The following is a 19,597-nucleotide window of genomic DNA, read 5'->3' as shown; positions in this document are numbered from 1 at the left end:
CTGGTTCAGGTCTCAGGCCTGCTCTCCCATGCAGGGTGGGACACTGCAAGAGAGCCCCAGCTGAACCCACTCTTTCCAGGAGATAAAGAAGGAGACTGGGAAAGCGCATGACCACTGGTGCCCAGGACAGCGCTGGCCAGGACTTTTCCTGAGGAAATGGACACCTCTTCCTTGGGGAGGCTTGGCCTGCTGACCCAGGCCGCCCTCTTCCCCTCAGCTTTAGGGACTTCAGGGTAAGGTCTGGAGTCATCATGGATGTTCTTGAGACTTCGTGGGCTCTCACTCTTCATGGACACTACGTCATTGTCCCCAAGGAGGCTCCCCCAGACCAGGGTTCCCAAGAAGCCTGTCTCGCCAGCTCTCAGCTGTCACCATGGCTCCAGTCCCGTTTCTGTCACACCCACTAAGGCAGCTTTGTTGCCTGAGAGCTCTGCCAGGTCGCCTCAGTCCCTAGGGAGAGGACAGAACGTGGGAAGTGAATTGCAGTTCTGATTAGGACAGGCTGACAGCAGCTGACCCAGGCCGGCTGTGCTGGTTCACAGAGGAGGACCAGGGCGCCACCTCAGACTCGAGTTCTCATGCCTGACACCTGGGGTGCTGTGAACTGTGCCCCTTTAGAACTAGAGCCTTCTCGGACCCTCCTGCTGTACAGTGTCTGCACGCTGCTGTGCTGTGAGTCTTCCCGAAGTCTTTAGTGTCTGTGGATTTTGTACTTCTCGGGGTACCCTGGCCTCATTGGCTGGAAAAATGGTGACTGAAGCACCCACTATACTCTTGACACTCAGAGCTGCCACGTGGGTCAGTGCTGCGTCACTGACACTATGTCACCATCCAAGGAGGCAGATGTGCATGGAGGCCTCCCACGCGTCATACACCGTCAAGGAGCTAAACTAGACAGAGGAGCAGTAGTGGCTGTGGAGTCCCAAGCAGGGACCGTGAGCCCAGAGCTGGTGGTGACCTAGGTCCCTGTGTTCAGCCTCTGCTGAGCCCTGCGCCCTCTCGGCCCCTCTCCATTCTCCCAGGGCCTTTGGGAACATGAGAACTGTGGTGTTTGTGCTCATCCCCATCTCTGTGGTTAGCAGTACCTGGCATATGGCTGGCATTTGTGTTTACCAATGTCCTCCGTGAACTTGGATGTTTGGTTTAATCTGCAGTATGGTAGCATGAAAGGAAGTGGCTATAAGAAAGCCTCACGGGGATCCTGTGGCCCCGTCTACCCTCTAAGGAAGACCCGAGAGCCACCTATAAGGAACAGGCCTCACCAGATGCTAGTTGTGCTGGCCTCTGTCCTGGCTTAGCATCTAGTGTTCTGATCGGTCAGTTTCTACTGTTGATCACACACCACGTGAGGAATTTAGTTATAGCAGAAGCGTGGCCTGCTCCACAGGCGGAGCTTGAGGCTGGGGGGTGTGGCCACGTACCTGTGGGACCTAGAGTCAGGCATGAACCTGGCCTTCTGGCCAGAGAGTCATAACCGTCTCTGTGCCGGGGCCAGAAGTGGGGCTTTCCCAGTCCAGTGTCTTCTGGAAATGGAAAGGAAGCCCAAGTACAAATGTAATCCTTCCAGGGCAGTGGCAGGTTTTCCAGAGACATCCATGGCCAGGGCCTTCCTCCATCAGAGGTGCTGAGAGTTGAAAGCTCTCATTTCCCATTGCTGGCTCACAATTATTCCTCCAGTGAGCAAACTGGCAGGTAAACTCTTGTTTGAGGCCAAGGCAAGAAAGTAATTGCCTTTAAGGTCCGCACATTGCCAGCCCCAGTGACAATAGTGCAACAGCCCGCTCACCTTCCCAAAGTCAAGGGATCTGGCGCATCCCTGGGGACACCAGGACAGTAGCCTCAGCCTCTGGGGGACACCAACACCCTTCTTGGAAGACCTGCAGAAAGAGATGGACACAGGCATCATGAGGCCTAAGTTTGAGGCCCTGAGTGCTGACTTAGGGCATCATGACTCAGGGTCCCCAGTCTCTAGCTGGGGCTAGAGCACTTGCCCAACATACAAAAAGCCTTAGGCTCACTCTCCAGGGCTGCACAGATTTCATGGTTGTTTACACCTACAATCTCAGATTTGGGAGGGAATGAAGGAGGAGCAGAAGTTCAAGGCCGCCCTCCTCCACTTTTGAGAGCAGCTTTGGGATATAGAGACTGACTCTAAAAGAAGCTACATTCTCAAACCACATATAAGGAAAGGAAGTAGAGTGGGCACCCCACCGTGTTCCTAACCAGCGTCCCATGGCAGGGGGAGGTCCGGGGTGAGAAAATGAACATTAGATAATAAAAGATCTGGTTCTGGAAGCCTCTGCCCTAGACTAGGGGCCTTCTGGGCTGAGAAAAGGAAAGCCACAGGCTGCTGGTGATGACCTGTTTCCCCACCCATTACAGCCAGATCCGCCAGCGATAGAGGATCCTGAGAGGGAGAAGCAGGCAGGAACAGAAGAGGCCTTAGGTGGCTGTGAGCAGGAGGAGAACAGACTCTCAGGAGGCAGCTTCAGTGAGACAGCGCATTTAATGGGGGACAAAGGCCACTTAAATCTTCAGGGATGGGTAGGAGCTTTTGGGATGAGCACACATCATTGACTGGGGCCAGGGTGTTGGGGATGCTTCATTTGCATAAGGAGGAGTTCCAGGTGCTGCTGGGCATGACCTTGCAAGGAGAGAGGGAATTTAACCTGGTTACTGGGCCTCCTCCATGGACTGAAGATGGGGGCGCAGGGCTGTGTGCACCCACACATGCAGGCCCTAGGGCAGGGGCAGAGCCATCCCACTGCCGCGAATCTCAGGATGAGATTTCCGAGGACAGGCCTCCACCCCACTCCTGCTCTGGCTGGCTCCCCCTAACCCCAGGCCTCCCAGCCCTACGCCAGGCAATTCTTACCTTCTGTTCTGCTGGTACCGCAGTGGTTTACTCCCTAGTGGTCTAGGTCCCCCCTCCCCCCCGAGCAGACCAGCACTTGGTGGATAGCAGAGCGGCTAAGCTGCCTTAAAAAGCAGTTGTGTCTTGTACGGCCTAGAGCACCTCCTGGCCAGCACACAGCAGGGCATGCAGGCCACCTCACAGGGCCTACAGCTCATGGCCAAGTCCAGGGCAGGGCGGGGCAGGGCAGAGGGACCTCTACCTAGCCTCAGCGCCGTCTCTTCTCCACTTTTGTCTCCTGCCTCTTTTCCCTTGCCCGTCCAATCTTTACTTGTCCCATGGCCTCTGGCGTCCTAACTTGTCCCTCTGCAGCTGTGTCTTCCAGCTGCTGTTACTCTCAGTGCATTGGTTTGAATGAAGGCTGCACCTGTCACGCAGGGCCTCATGGGATACTCTTCCTGCCTCACTCTGTGTCTTCCTGAAGGCATCCCGAAGAGTGAGTCCTAAGCCCAGTCGCTCCCTGCCGCCAGCTCTTTGACTACCCCAACTTCAGACACTGCTGGGTATCTGGGCTCCTAACTCCATCTTCAGACTCCAGAACCTCCCCTTCCCCCCAGAACCTTTTACAATTCTGGACAGAGTCAATTTGGGGGACAGCAAGAATCGGGGAAAGGTCTGTGATCAGCTGCTATGAGAGGACCCATGCAGCACCTAGGGCCGGTGTGGGGTTTGAGGCGGGTGTATGTGGCAAGAGCAGGGAAACCCTGCCAAGTTGGAGGTCACCGGTGCGTATCTTACGTGGGTGCAGACTGCTCCTTCGAGTCTGGGTAGTGTGTATGCTAGTGACCTTGGGCATAACAAGAGTTAGCGGTCCTATGGGTACTGTGGGAGAGCAGCCTCTAGGGCCTCCCGCGGGTGCCCACTAGGACCTGGCTGCCGACCTTTGCCCTAATATCCAGCAGGTAGAGGAAGAGCAAACAGAGGGGCTGCTGGGCCATGGAGGTGACAGGGAGAAATCCAGGTGTCAGTCCCAACCCACAGTCTGCTGGTGCCTTCTATCCTGCTGTGGGCTAGGCACTCTGTCTAGGTCTCCTACTTTTACTGCCTGGTAGGCAGGCCTCTTCCTCCTCCTTGCCTGGCGACCTTCACCTACTTGCTTATATTCTCTGACAAGCTAGTATTCCTGAAAAGGTCACTTCCAAAGGCCAGGTCAGGCCTCCCTCCCCCAGGAAGCTGCTGCAGTCACTAGAGCCAGTTTTTCCCTTCTCCACTAGTGCCATGTGAGACTCAGGTGTCCATGGGCCTGTCTGTGGTTACTGCTCTCCTGGGGCTCAGAGAGGTGACTGCCCACCCCTAGGGTGGGAATGTGTCCTGGGGTAGGGTGCCCATCAGGCAGTTCTGGGTCTCACACAACCTCAGAAGAGAGACCCAACACCAGACAACCAGTGAGAAACTATTCACATACACACTATGTGTGGCCTGAGGTCTGCGCACACACACTGTGAGGTCACAGGCACACACCTGCCCGAGGTCCCTGTGTGGCCCTGGGTCTGGTTCTGTAGTTCCTTCTGGCATTATTCTGCTTTGGGGTCTCAGATGCTTTGTGTGGGTCCATTGTTCCCTGGGATGTATGGCCTCTTCTAGAGGCCACAGGTCAGAAATGCTCACCGCCATCTGTCAGGATAGGGGCCTCCCTTATTTCCACCTGGTCCTGCCAGGAATGGCTTCGGGCAGGAAAGGCAGCTGGATTCATTTTTCTTCCTTGGCTTGGGTGAGGAGCAGAGACTGGTAATGGGTTTACCAGAAGGCTAATTCAGAATGATTCCAGGAGGCACAGCCAGACCCTGTGTACTCTGAGGCCAGGCCGGGGCCTTGGCACACTCTGCTCCTGAAATAACCTCCACACAACCCAGTAGGAGAAGGCTTGGGAGGAATGCTGTGGGCTCTGGGATCCTTAGGGAAGTGAGTTGAGCTATATTTGGCTACAGACTACAGACTGACCTCCTCTGGAGGTGAAGAGTCAGAAACAGCCAGCAGGTGCATGTGGTGTCTGGGGGAAGGTTCAGGGGTAAGGGGGGCCGGCTCAGTTCCTTTTCTCCACACAGGTTCAAGCTGTGTTCTGGTTTCTTTTCTGCTGCTCTGATACCCCAGCAGAAAGCAGATTAGGGGAAAAGGGGTCTATTTTAGCTACAACTCCAGGTTATGGTTCTTCCCTAAGGGAAGTCCTAGCTGCGGGAGCCTCAGATAGCTGGTTCCAGCACACCCACAGCCAGGAGTAGAGAGGAATGATGCATGCACACACACTTGCTTACGCTGAGTTTCTCCACTCATGCAGTTAGCCTCATCACGTAGGAAATGGTGCCTCCCACACCGGCCCAGGTCTTCCTACTTTGATTAACTCCATTAAGGCAGTCCACCACAGACACGGCTGCAGGCCAGTCAGGCTTTCAGTGAGACTTTTCTCAAATAATTCTGGGTTGTGTCATGTTGACAATTAAAGGTGACGATCCCAAGCCCCTTCCTTGCCCTTCTCCCTGTAGCTGGAGATGCAGTTGGCCTGGGCTGTCTGCCCCCGTGCTGGGCTGGAAGACCACCCCTTCAGCCCTCTCCATGCTTGGGCGCATGCCTGCACTGGTCCAGCACAGTGGGCACCATGGCTTACTCACCCACATGACTCACCCCACCATGGGGAGCTTAGCACCTCCCATCTAGATCCCTTTAGGACTATCTCTAAAGCTCTCTGCCTCCTCTTATCCTTTATTCCCCCCCCCCACCTGCTGTGGACCTGGCTACTGCTTGCTCCTCCACCGTTCTACATAAGCAGTTCCACCCAGGGCTGGTCCTATGGGATATTGCCCGGTGGGTAACGTGGAGGGGTGGTAGGGTAGCCTGGTGGCTTGGAGTTGGAGTCGTCTCTGAGCTCCCAGGAACCTGGAGGAGGTGTACATAGATCCCCATGCCCCTGTACAGCTGGATATGTCACCCAGTGCCGCTCTGCACTCAGCCTGGGCGGCCTGGGTACTGCGCATCTCATGGGGATTCGGAACACGTGCCTAGGTATTCACTCTCCTAATTGGCTCTACCCTCAGGGAAGGATTCATGGAGAGGGTATCCAATGATGAGGCTGGGAGACAGGCCCAGAGAGCAGGGTCTACTCTCTTATGTAGGAGATGTCTGTTCTGCCCTACTGTTCTGGGAGATGTCTGTTCTGCCCTACTGCCTAGAGTTAGGGGCCTCCTAGCTCTGAAGGAAGTAGTGGTGTTTGGGGGTGTCATGCTAGTGTTGGGGGGATCAAGACAAAGGAGACTGGTGGCTGCTGGCTTGGTGAGAGAGCTGGGCTGCCTGGAAGTGGGAGTGGCCCCTGCTGCTGACACAGACATTCCACAGGCAGAGCCGCAGCGGGTTTGCATTGGGAAGGCATTTCCCAAACAGCATCCAGACCCCAAAGTCCTGTGTCTGGATATGTTTAATGGCAATGATGAGAGATGGTTGGGACAGTGGGGTGGCTCTGGAGGTCCCTGAGCTGCCATTTAGGCGAGGCCAGACAGATGCAGGACATGGGGATAAATGGCCCCATTTAGGCTAGGGTAGGAGCTGGAGTCAGTAGATGAGAGAGCGTGGATGAGGGGTCACCAGTGGTCCCAGACTGCGGGGGCAGAGGTCAGGCATGTGGCTACGGGTGGACAGGGCCAGTGCTGGAGTCCTTTGGCTTACTTCAGGCCAGCCTGGCTGGCTCCTCCGACATCTTTAGGACTGATAGGGAAGGACAGGCCCTTCAGAGACCAGCTCTGGACACTGCCACTGACTTAATGTTTAGCCATAGGGTTTTGGCATCATTAAAGAACGGAAGGCTGACCCCCCCCCCCCATTCATGCCTTCACTTTCTCTGCAGGAGGCAGGTTCTGCCACTGTCACCCTTATTACAGAGGAGAAAACAGAGGTGTAGGCGGGTGTTGTGGCTGGAGACCAGGCATGGGAAAGACAGGTAGACACAGTGCTGTAGCAGCAGCTGAGAGCTTACAACTAGATCTACCACAGGAAGCCAAGAAAGCTAACTTGAAGTGACAACGTTTGGAAATCCCTCATCCCACCCACAGTGATACACAGGAAAGCCCTCCTCCCAGTTCTCTCCAAACAGCCACCAACTGGGGACCAAGACCTCAAATGTCCGAGTCCTACAGGGGACATCCCTGTCAGACTACCACAAACATCATGCCAAAGCAAGTTGGGGGTGGGGGAAGGGTTTATTTCAGCTTACAACTCTCAGAACACACTTGATGCCTGAAGGAAGTGTGACAGGAGCAGAAGCAGGGGCCGTGGAGGGGTGCTGCTGCTGTATGACAGACTTCTTGGGCAGACATGCACACGCAACGTCTACTCACCCCAGATAGGGGAGCCACCACAGACTAAAGCATGGTTGCCATCCAATTCCAACTTGGTAAACCGATGAGGGTTTTTTTTTTTTTTGGGGGGGGTGAGAAGGGAGGAGCGACTTACAGGAATATGGGTGAGACATTACTTATAGGAGTAGAAAATGACTGGAAGACTGCTGCATTACAAAAACAGTCCACCCCAGCATGCGTGACTGTTCACAAAAGCTGTGAGCTTGGAGTTCACTGCACAGCCTGTAGCTCAAATGGTCGGGGAGTGTGCTTTGCAGGTCCCTTTCCAGTTGGCCTAAGCCCCCTCCAGGCAGCTCAGCTTTCAAACTGCTTTGCTGGTCTTGTTTTGTCTCAGAGTGACTCAGTCTTGTTTACTCTTAAGAGGGAAGGGCCTAATGAATCTGGTCAGTTTCAGGGACTTCCTGAAGCTATTTTAAGTTGTTACTTTCTATCTTAAGGAGCTTCCCTGCAGGATACAATGTTTCAATCTTGAAACTGCTACACAACAGTTTCTCACTGGCTTGCAGAGTTTCCTTTTTTTTTTTTTTTTTTTTTTTTTTTTTTTTTTGTTTTCAGAGACAGGGTTTCTCTGTGTAGCTTTGGCTTGTCCTGAACTTGCTTTGTAGACCAGGATGGCCTTGAACTCTCAGAGATCTACCTGCCTCATCGCCTCATCAAGTGCTGGGATTACAGGCGTGCACCACCGTGTCCAGCTGTGTTTGCTTTTTGGTGCCACCTGCCCAGGAGTAGCACCACCCATGCTGGGCTGAGCCCTTCCCCATAAATCATTAATCAAGAAAATGCCTAATCAAAGGCTTCACTACAGGCCAATCTGATGGAGGCATTTTCTTAATTGAGGTTCTTTTTCTCAGATGACTGGAGATTGTTTCAAATTTACTCATGCACACCAAAAATACAAACAAAAAGCCAGGTGGGCGTGGGTGGTCTCCAACTTCCAGGGTCTTGAGTGGAAGGTGTCAAGAGCGTGCTTCGCCTAAGCAGGAGTTAGTGTCGCTTAGCCTGTGACTGCACCTGTGGCCCAGAGGGTGCCTGACTCATCACTCACTGGTGAAGTGACTTGAGCTGGAGACTCTTCTTCCTGTCTCTCCAGAAGAGATGGCTACTTCATCCCATGTTGGTCTGATTCAGCTAGCCCCAACCTTCCAGCAGCCAGTGACCGTAGCGGTTGGGACCTTCGAGACTCCATTGACAGGTTGGGCATATGACAAACACTGGCAAGCAGTGCCCTACTGTAAGAGTTGCCTGCCACCCAGGCCCTGCCTACATCATGCTTTTTGGGGAGGTGTCTGGAAGCACACCAAGGCAGGGGCTTGGAGTCTCTGAGGTGCGCCGTTTAGAAAAGGCAAGAGAGGGGCTTTCCCATAGAGCAGCAGATCCCAGACAAGCGGGTCTGCGTTGTCATGTCCTAGCAGGTAGGAGAAAGGGCAGGCTGGGCTCCAGATTCCGGACAGGACAGGGCAGGAGGGACAGTGTGTGCTTGCAAGGCTGCCGCTTCCAGAGGCTCCAGATTGCTGGGCAAGGCCACTGGCCTGCCGGGGCTTCTGTCTGCCATGTACAGCCAGTGGGTCAAACTATGGGTTGTGACCTTTCTAATCATATTCTGGGGGCCCTGGGGGCATGATCCCTCTTCCTCCCTAAAGGCTGTCTACCACAGCCTTGTGCTCAGGGTCTGTAGTGCGCATAGACAGACGCTGCTCACTTCCAGGAGAGCAGATTCCACTTAGGATGTTGTGCTGCCTCTTCTGTGGGCCGCTGTCAACAGTGTCCCAGAAGGGCTGGGACTGTCCACCCTGTGCAGGGACTTGGCCTAGAGTCAGAATACCGGTCTAACAGGGGTTACATGGTCACCAAGCACCCTGTCCATGCATGCTGGGCACAGGTCTCTTTCCATCCTTATGTAGGACCTGGGAAGAGGGAGGGAGCCTGTGATTGGGAGAATGTGTCAGAAAAGGTGGAGGCTGCAGCCGGAGCCCCAGACCTGTAGCAGCAGCTACAGGGCAGCTGCTGAAGGGCCTGAATGTGCAGCTTCTTGGAATTAGCATCTCCTGTAGACCCATGCCTGTGCTCCTGGCTGTCCCTCCTAGCTTGTCTATCCCGCTCTCCAGCTCTCTCCACATGCTGAGGGATGTGGGGACTCTTTCCCGGCTTCTTTCATGGAGCCCGTGAATAGACTGGGACACTGGGCTTAGGGGCTGAGGGTGCTGGTGTAGCATCTCCACGCCTAGGATTCTGGCTTTGTACTGCTCCACCTCCCCTCGCTCCCCACTGATCCTCCTCTGCAGGGCCTCCCAGCCTTGCCAGGATGGCTTCATTCTCTACTTTGGTTTCTTTTCTGTGTTGGCCAGGACACCACAGACACCACTGTAGTCTGTGCACGTTTGTGAGTGCATTTCTGTCTGAAGTTGTGCATCTGTGCATTCTTATGTGTGCTTTTGTACACTGGGCCCATGTGTGCACATGTGTCTGTGCCTGTGGTTTTGTGGGATTTGGGCCTCTGGATCGTGGTTTGATTGTGAGTGCGCCAGCAGGAATGCGCGGGGCGGGTTTGGCGGGACTAGCATGGCCCCCTGGGGGCGGGGCGGGGCTGGGAGTGGGGGCGGCTCCCTCTGCAGTTTGAGGATTTGGCCTTTACCTGCAAGGGGTGGAGGGAAAGCTGAGACCATAAAGGCAAAGGGGTGGGACGTGTCAGACCAGAGCTGCTCCCTGCCCCACGCAGCCCCAGTGCCTCAGAGTTGGGCTGTCTGTGTCTGGGCTGGGTGTGCACTGGAGCCTGGAGCTGGAGCCCTCATCTGTGAGCCCTCAACAAGATCCCTGAGTCCACGCCGCCCACCCCTCCTGGCATGGAGGCGTCCCGAGGCTGGGGCGGGCTGGTGGTCCTCTGGTGCCTTGGCCTCCTGGGCAGCCTTGCGGGTGTCACCGGCACTCACTACCGCTCTCTGTGGAGGAACTGCTATCCATGCCACCTGAGCCAGGCCGGCTACCCCGTGAGCACCACAGAACAGAGGCCAGGTGGGCACCCCAGGAGCCAGGGTGGGTGGGGTCAGGATGTCCCTCCCCAGCATGCTCCCTTTGCTTCTTATGCTTTCTTTTAAATTTATTTCTTTTTGTTTGAGCATTTGGGTATTTTGTCTGCATGTGTGTATGTGTACTGGGTGCATGCAGTGACCTCAAAGGCCAAAAGAGGGTGTTGGATCCCCTGAATCAGAGCTACAGACAGTTGTGAGCCCCATGTGGGTGCTGGGAATCGAACCCAGGTCCTCTGGATAAGCAGCAAGTGCCGTCAGCCCTGCTTCCTTGTTTTCAAAGTTTATGCCAGCCAGTTAGCACAGGGGTTGGAGAAAGCAGAACCCAGAAGGGCTTAGCAGGTGGTTGCTGCTGCTGAGACAGGGCCCAGATGTGTCCTGAGCAAGCAGCAGGGAAGTCACCTGAGTGGGGAGGCAAACATCTTGCTTTTCAAAGCTTCCGGTGCCCCGATGTCCCCTCCTCTCTATCAGCCACTCTGGAGTCAGCTGAGAAGGCAGACTGCAGAGGGGTGCTTGGAGGTGATGTCCCAGCAGCTGGACCTTTGGGAATTGCTTGTGTGAGAATGGTAGGTGTTGTTTGGCCCCCAAGCCTCTCAGTCCCAGCTGGCAGGGCCACTTAGAGGCTCTGGGCTGAGACTGCCGTAGCCATGGGGATTAGCATCCTCTTATTCTCCTTCACCCTAGAAGCTGGGATTTGATGTCTGAGCCAGCCTCCCTCCACGTGGCTATACAGAGCTTGGAGCTGGCACCCTCAGGAATGTGACTAGGGGCTGTGGTGTGTTCATCTCCCAAGTGACTCACCACTTGCACTCCAAGGGGTGATGAGGGCTGCCCCCTTCAAGCCTCCCCCTGAGGCTCTTGGGTGATATCACTGGGCGAGTCTCACTCCCCCATGCCTGAAGGATACCTGGGATGATCAGATGCTGCTGCTTTCTTCTGTGTTACTTAATCCAAGGGCCCTAGAGCCTCTAGCAACACGCAGACGCCCTGCTTAGTGGTTCTTCCTAGACCAGCTGGCATGTCACTGCCTTATGAGTGGTGCCTGGGAGCCTGTGTGCCATCAGAAGGTCTCAGCTGGGCATGCCCAGGCTTTGGAGAGCTTGGAGCCCAGTCCCTGTTCTGAGGCTTTCACAGAGGCAGCAGGAGGAGAAAGGCAAGTGGAGCACAGTTTACAAGCGTGAGAACCAGGTGTCTTGTGTGTGGCAACAGGAGACGTTCACTTGGTACCTGGAAGAGTAAGCTTGCTGGTGAGGTCCCAGAGGCCTCTTTTGAAGCCTGAGAAATCTCTGCGGTGGTTTCCACAGAGGCAGCATTTGGTGGCTGGCTAGCTCTGACTGTTGCCTGTTGCCGGGCCAGGAACTGGGGGTTGGGTAAGGACTCCTTGGCCTTTCCAGATGGCGTTCTTAGTGCTTCCCTGCAGCACCGCCAGCCCCAACTTAGCAGCTACTTACAGGCTTAACCAGCTCCCAAGGGACCTGGCCCAGGCTGGCACAGCGATGCTACCATGTGGTCCTGTCCTGAGGCCATCACATCCTCAGTCACTGGTCAGAGCAGATTGGAGGGCCAGTCCCCCCAGCTGGACGGCCTTGCTCTGGCACTCCTGGGGATTCAGCACACAGTGGTTTGCCTGCTACCAGACACAGCCTCGTGACCAGTCAGGTTCTGTTTTCACTCTCGGGTCATGCTGCCGCCATGCTCTGCGCAGGCTCATTCTCACTGCCTCAATAAGACGGTGTCCGTACTGTAGTTGCAGCCCAGCTGTTCTTGCTTGTTTGGAGAGCTCTGCTATTTGGGGCATGTCAGGATGGTCCCCACTGCAGGCTCAGTGTGCCCCCAGCTGCACTGTCTGTGTGTGGGAGTTACACCACAGTTATGGGCATGGGCTTTTGGGGGAACTTAGCCTCTGGCCATGTCAGGGGACAGAGAGTTCTTGCTAGCCCGGCCACAAAGATGACCTCCAGCAGGTACTGCTGAGTCAGGAGGCTAGGCTAGGAATTAGGAACTGTGGGCTCACAGAAAAGCAGCTCGTGTGACCTGAGTCAAACAACAGACCTGTCTGTACTCTCTTTCGTTTTGTTTTCCTCATGACCACTCTCCCAGTCACCACTCAGTACCCTAAAGCAGTATGATCATGGGCTTAGGGTGTGACTCAGTTGTTAGAGCTTTTGCCTGACATGCACAAAGCTCTGGGTTCCCAGGACTGCGTCAAAAACCAGATGTGGTAGCATACGTCTGTGATCCCAGCACTCAGGAGGTGGAGGCAGGGGATTAGAAGTTCAGGGCTAGCCCTAGCTCCATAGTGGACTTGAGGCTGGCTTAGCTGTATGAGAGCCTATCTCAGACAACAGCAACAACAACAACCAAATGGATGACCTGATGGCTCTGGAGGTCCAAAGAGGCTAGAACTAAGGCGTAACCAGGGCAGCTGGTGTCTCTTCCCTCTGGCTCACAGAGGCAGGCATACTGTGGACACACAGCCCGTCCTTCATCCTCAACACTAGCCACACTGTGTCTAGCCACACTGATGGACCCCTGCTCCATCCTGAGGGCTCCTCCTGCTCTGACCCTCCTTGTCAATTGTTGTCCTTAATCTTTGAGACAGTGCCTTACCGGGTAGCACGGGCTGGCCTGGAACTCATGCTTTTCCTGTCTCAGCCTCCTGAGTGCTGCCGTGGCAGGCCTCACCAACGTGCCTGGCTTGCTTCTTCTGACCCTCCCAGGCTCCTGGTGGCCTTGTGTCTATCTAGATAACCTAGAACACTCTCCCAAGCCAAGGCCCTTGGTTTTTATTTCCCTGTATAGTGTTCTGGGAATGAAGATCTTGAGGGGCACCTTCCTCTAGCCTGCCCTGCTAACTTTAAGGACTGCTGAGCCTATGGCTCCTCAGCTCATGGCCAAAGATCTGGCTGTAGGCCCAGCTCCTCAGAGGTCCTCCAGGCTGTTTGAGTGCAGCTCTGTGCTGCCGCCATGTGGCCCGCTGAGTGTTGAACTGAGCAGGATTTAGGCCTTGCTTTCAGAAAGTCACCTATTTCTGTAAACTGGTTTGTGTGGAATCAGAAGAGGCCTGGCTGTCAGGGCTTCAGGGGTGTTTGAGGGGGCAAAACCCTTCATCCTGGAAGGGGCCTGCTGTCACCAGATGTTGGCTCTGGAGACGGCAATGCCGGCAGACCTGAGAGCCACGGTGGTGCCACAGAGCTCCAGCCTCTGCTGTCTTAGGCCGTCACTCCCACAATAGCAGCCTCCATTTCCAGGAAGCACCTTAAATGTAGGAAGGATGGAAGCTGCAGTCAGTGTGCTGGCCCCTCTTCAGAGGTACTCAGGGGACGCTGACAAAGGCCTTATCCATCATGGAGGTGATCTACCCTTGTAGGGAGTTGCTTACACACACAGGGAGGCTGGAGTAACTGTCCCTGTCTCAAAGGACTGTGGAGAGCTGGTGGGACCGTGTGATTAGGGAGAGCCTCGCTGCCACAGCTGGGTATGAGGGCTGGCAGGGAGGGCCTGTGGGAAACTCCGGCCTTGTGGGTCCTTCACGGGCTACTTTCTGCTTGAGGGTCTCGTGCTCAGCGTGCAGTGTGTGCGGACTGGCCGCTTTCCCTGGGCTGGCCTGGGAGGATCAAGAACCCCCTGCCAGGGTGCCAAGAGTGGCCCAGAGCCCATTTCTCGTAGAGCCTGCTCACCTTACTGTCAGCGCTGGGGGCAGGCAGGAGTGAAGCCCAGGAATGCTCAGACTGTCCAGGGATTTATAGACCAGCAGGCTGTGCGAGTCCCTGGCATGCACCTCAGCTGCGCTGTGTGTGCCCCTCTGACCCTCCAGGGGTTTGAGCTCAGGAACACTCCTCTCTGGACCCCTGGGATGGATGTTGTCACCACAGTCCTCTGGCCTGGGGCCTGGGGCCTTCATCGTGCCCTGGCTCTTCTGTCTCCCTAAGTATTTCTTGTCCTTGTCAGTGCCATCGGGCCTTTGTTTTCACCCCAGCCCAAGAACTCATGTGACAGTGGCTTTATGGAACTTGTGCCCTTGTTTCCTGCCTCTTGTGACAGGGACACAGAGCAGGACACCCTTGTGAGGCTCCCGGTGAGCCCCTTGCCAGTCAACCGGTCGGCACTCCACCACATCCCCATTTTTGCCCAAAGATACCTGGTGAATCTCACCATGGAAATTCCAGAAAACCCTCCTGGAAGGGGCACCACGAGGGAGGGGCACACTCCCGACACACAGGAAGCACTAGAACCAGAAAGGAGGCTGCCACTTGCACAGACAAAGAAAGGCACTCTCCATGCCTCGAGTCACATCCTTGGCCCCGAAGCTCCTCCTGAGAACCCTCACTGTCCCCTTCTGGGTCCCTGGGCTGGCGCTACCCTGGGGGTTTCATGCAGCTGTATGAAGAATACGATGGCCCATGCTGAGCCTTCCTTTGGTAGCTCTTCCCGTTGGGATATGCCACCCTGGAAGATAGGCACTGCCTGTGTTTCGGGAAGCAGATGTGGCCTGATGAGGTCTTGAGTTCCTGCTCCATCTGCCCAGTGCTGTGGGCCTGGCCCAGTGTGCGCCTGGCCAGTAACCACACTCTCTCTACCTAGACGTGGATGAGTGTCGTGCACACAACGGTGGCTGCCAACACAGGTGTGTGAATACCCCCGGCTCCTACCTCTGTGAGTGCAGACCTGGCTTCCGGCTCCACACAGATGGCAGGACCTGCCTAGGTGAGTACATGTCACCTGCCTGGGGCTGTTCAGAACATGCTTGGGGGAGGGGCCCAGTGGGGCCGGGTGGGCTGGCATTGTGCTCCACACTCGGCAGCTCCTGCCTGGGAGTCCTGGCCGCATCCTGCGGGGTGGGACTGCACTCCCCCTCAGGTAAGGCCGAGGTTTGGACGGGTCAAAGTCTACCCACAGTCGCGCAGCTGTGCCGAGTTCTGCAGGGTCGGTCAGTCTGCAGGGACCCAGCCCAGCAGGGCTGCGCTGAGACATGGCGTGGCGGACCTTCTGGATGGCTCTTGGGTAGGGAGGCAGGCTGAGCCTTGGCCCTATCAACAGAAAGCACTTCTTGATCTGCAGAACAGGGCTTCCCTGGAAGCTAGGGGTGTGAACGGGCCCCTGGTCCCTGACTATCTTAGGGTCTCGGCTACATGGGAAGGGCTTAGTGGCCTCTTGAGAACACAGAAACTAAAGAGACATCCAGAGTCAGGCAGCCATTCACTTCACCCTGGGCCTGGGGACAGGCACCCGGAGACATGGTTGATTCCTGTTTCTGTGTTGTTCTGGGGAGGCGCCCCTGCTGTCTACTCTGGAGACCCAGACAGCTTGGGCCAGTTCTGAACAGCCTGGTCTTGGCTGCTACGTGGCTGGCAGTGCACCAGCCCTGGGGGGTTGCACCCAAGCACACATGTCGCAGCCTCTGTCCGCTCCGCTGCGGGAGCCAGGCAGCTGCCCGAGTGAGAAGTAGAAGCAGATGCAGGAATGTTGCCATGTGTTCCGGGGTAGCTGTGACAGCGGAGTCCAGCGATGGCCTGCTGGCCCTTCTGGGAGCCTGTGGCTTGGGCTCTTTAGTCTTGGGTACCCTTGTTATGTATGGTACTCCTTAAAGAAGGGTAACCCTGGAGATTGGTGTGAGGGGTGACCCCTGCTTCTGGCTCCAGGACTGGGACACTCATTCCCTGCGTTTCTGCTTGCTGTCTCCATTGATAGCGACCCTTGCTGAGGTGCCCCGAGAGGACCAAGGGCCAGGATGAGATGGCATCGTTAAGAGCAGGGATGCTTCTTAGACCTAGAATGACTGGTGGGACTGCTCGGGGGGGGGGCCTGCTGCCCTTTTACCCTGCCCCGGTCCTGTGCCCACACCACCCGCTGCTATGCTGGAGAGAAACATGTTAGATTGTGCACCCTTGGGACCCCAGAAGGGTGGACTCGTGTGTATTGTTGGTGGTCTGCAGCACCTCTGTTTAGATGGGTAGCCTCGCGGGGCTTCTCAGCCTTCTTCCGTGCTGGTGCCCACCTCCTCACTCCTCACACCTGAGGGCTTACCTGACTTGGCTTTGGTTAGATGTGGAACAGTGGCTCAGATGTTCTCTCTCTCTCTCTGCCTCTCTCTCCATCTCTCTTGTCTCTCTGTCTGTAACTTTCAACAAGGGATTTACACTGATGTTTAATGAGGTCCCCGCCTCCTGTCTGTGCAAATTCTCTACACTGGCTCCTCCAGGTGTGGTGGCTTCTTTTCTCTGCTGCTTTCCCTGTAAGCATCTGGTGGTGTTCTGAGGACCCTTGAGCATTATTTTATCCTTGTTCCCGCGCTGTGCCTGTGTTCCCTGAGCATATGGTCCATACTCATCCTCCATCCTCAGTCATCTCTCTGTGTTCCACTCATCTGGCTGTGGGTGATGGATTTGTGTGTGTGTGTGTGTGTGTGTGTGTGTGTGTGTGTGTATGACTAGAATTCCTAGGGAGCATCTATGATGAGCCTGGGGGGACCTGAGAAGGTTTCAGAGCAATTCAGGATCCCCTGGGAGCTTTCTTCAGGAGTTTCTGGGTACTCCTCTACATTCTATCCCACACCCCTTCCAGTTGCTGAGGAAACTGCCTAGGTGTGATTGCCTGGGGTGCTAGCCTGGGGTGGAGGTAGCTGCGCAGCTCTCCTGTGGCCAGGGAGGTTGCCAGAGGGAGCCAGCATAGCGGTATTTGTCTTGGGCCCTTTGGAGGACCCAACACAGGCCATGCCAAACCTCCTAGACTTTTTTAGGTCTCTGAAGAGCTCAGGGGCTCATCTCTTCACCCCAGCTTCATCGCCCTCTTTGGAACTCCTAAAGCATATGGTGTAGGCTGAGGCAGTGGTCACTGTCCCTGGTTCATGACTGTGCCCTCCACACCTACAGTGTGGTGGGTCCTTGGCTGACATACGTGGGAAGAATTTACCTTCTTGGGAGGTCAGCTGGTGCACAGCTGGTGCCGGCTTTCCCCTTCCTGCTGGGCTCCTGGCAGAGAGCCCTGCAAGCACACCTCCAGGCTCAGGTCCTGAGGCCTTGGACAGCCTCTCCCTGCAGCCTCTTGAGGCGAGGATTTCAGAGGCCGAGGTGGAGAAGAGGCCAGAAGAGGCATAATTGTCCTTTAGTGGTATAGGATGTGAGCTCATGAGATGGTCACATTAAAAGCCCGCAAAGATTAGCAAAGACCTCAGAGGAGGCAGAGTTCAAGTTCAAATGCTTCCTGAGTAATTATAGGACCTCCTATGAGCTTCCTTCAAGGGTGCCTGGGTGCCTCTTTCAGGTGCTCAGGAAACTGCCTTAGCTACCATTGCCCTGAAATGCTGGCCTAGGATGGAGGAATCTGAGTAGCTCTGGTTTTAGCTGAGGAGGTTGCCCAAAGGAGCTGGGAGGTATTTGTCCTGGGCCCTGTGGAGGACTCCATGCCACATTCTCACCCCCAAATCCAGGCAAACCAGGAGACATATAAGTTATGCACTGGTTCTTTCTTTCTTTATTCCCCATCTCTCTCTTCCTTCCCCTTCCCCTTCCTTCCTTCCTTCCTTCCTTCCTTCCTTCCTTCCTTCCTTCCTTCCTTCCTTCCTTCCTTTCCTCCTAAGGTGTCATGAGGTTGAGGCAGGCCTGAACTTACTGTGTGGCCAGAGCTGGCATTGAACTTGTGATCCTCCAAGTGTCAGGATTATAGGCAGGGGCCACCACACCCTGCTTCACATGGTCTAAGCATAGAAATAAAAGACAAAAAGATTTCCACTTCTGTTCTCTTTTTAAATTTTATTTATTTTTATTTTATGTACATGACTGTTTGTATGTATGTGTTTGCCTGTATGTATGTATGTGTGTACACTATGTGTGTGCCTGGTGCCCATCAAAGCCAGAAAGGGGGGGGGGTGGATCTCCTAGGCCTGGAATTAACAGATGGCAGATGGTTGTGAGCTGCCATGTGGGTTTTGGGAACCAAATCCAGGCCCTTTGCAGGAGCAGCCAGTGCTTTTAACTGATGAGCCCTCTCCTGCTCTTAAAAATGAGAACTTCAAGGACTTTGCCATCAACCTACTATGGTAAGAACACTGTCCCCTGTCCTAGCCACCACTCCAGTGGAGACAGAAGGCCCCACCCCTGATTTGGGATGCGCTCTCCTAGGGTGCTCTGTCCTCCCTCTCCTTTCTGGGATGGGGAGCAGCCAGGCCTAAGGCTGCTCTAGTTTTCAGGACTTGGGCCAGAGCTAGTTGCTTCTTTCCCTGGCCATGGAAAGTCAGGCCTGCCCAGCGTGGTGGTTTGGCTGATGGTCCAGGAGTGTCGTTTTGTGTTCCTGTGACATTTTGCAGAGCTCCAGAGCGAAACAGCCTCAGGGTATCATAATACCCAAGGGGAGCCCTCCTCCTCCATGTGGCAGAGGTGCTGTGGGTGGCATGTGCCTGTCTAATGGCTGTCAGTGTGACCTGGGCACTGGCCTTGTATTTGGCTGTTTCCTTTTGTCCTCTAGGTTGAAGGACAAATGGGGCAAGTCTAAGGGATGGTGGCTGTCACGGGCTTAGCCCTGTGGCAGAGGTGGCCTCTCTCCTTATGTCACACCTGTTGGCTCAGGGTGGTCAGCGTTGGGGAGGACTTTGCTGCCAACACATACCCATGGCGGTCCTACCGCCAGAGTCAGCTGGGTGCTAGTGGGTACATGGCTGGAGGAAGGCTGCCCAGCCCTGCCCCTGGCCTGGTCCTGCCTGTGTGTACCTGTGGACTTGACAGAGCCTCCACTCCCCAGGCACCAGGATAGTAATGGGCTTTAGGGGCTCCAGTCTGTCCCCAAGGTTCTTTCCTGGAGGGAAAGCCTCAAAGAAAGCTTTCTGGGCCCTGATGGCTGCTGCTGGCAGAGTCCTGGGTCTGGGGCCAAAGCCACAGGCAGCTCAAATGTGCAGACTGCCAGGCTCTTCTGCAAAACTCATCCCCATGAAGCCACAGATGCAGCTCTGCCCGTGTTTCCCCATCCTCCCAAAACCTGGCAGGGCTTGCAGTTGTACATGGGGTCAGTGTCCCAGCCCTGGGGAGCCTGAGAGGAGAGGTGGGAAGAGTGAGCGGCTGCGCTCAGTCCCTTCCTGTCTCATGATCCCGCCCTGGGCTTGTCATAGGGCAGCCAGCACCTTGGAAGACCAGGCTGAGATGGAACTGGGATCCCCAGGTTCAGCAGCACACGGGGTTTCTGTTCCCAACCTGGAGCTTCCAGGGAAGAGGGTACAAACCCTGAGCTGGGGGCAGAGCCCCGCAGGGGAGGTTCGGCAGTCACAGTGGGCGTGCAGGGAGACAGCAAGCCACAGGAGACAGGGCTGGTGAGTGAAGACAGTGCTG

The 19,597-nt window shown here is 55.4% G+C and overlaps 1 protein-coding gene across 1 annotated transcript in view; it reads left to right on the top strand.

Annotated features, from left to right (window-relative positions):
- Megf6 (multiple EGF like domains 6) overlaps positions 1–19,597 on the top strand; it is an 87,404-nt gene that overhangs the window by 44,032 nt on the left and 23,775 nt on the right. The window contains exon 4 of the mRNA XM_055615351.1: positions 14,865–14,987. Within this exon, the coding sequence (XP_055471326.1) occupies positions 14,865–14,987 (123 nt within the window). The remainder of the gene's footprint in view (positions 1–14,864; positions 14,988–19,597) is intronic.

This window comes from Psammomys obesus, unplaced genomic scaffold, assembly GCF_907164565.1.
Source record: "Psammomys obesus unplaced genomic scaffold, mPsaObe1.curated_primary_1811, whole genome shotgun sequence".
Classification (NCBI taxonomy): Eukaryota; Metazoa; Chordata; class Mammalia; order Rodentia; family Muridae; genus Psammomys; species Psammomys obesus.
This window is presented reverse-complemented; position numbering and strand designations above follow the sequence as displayed.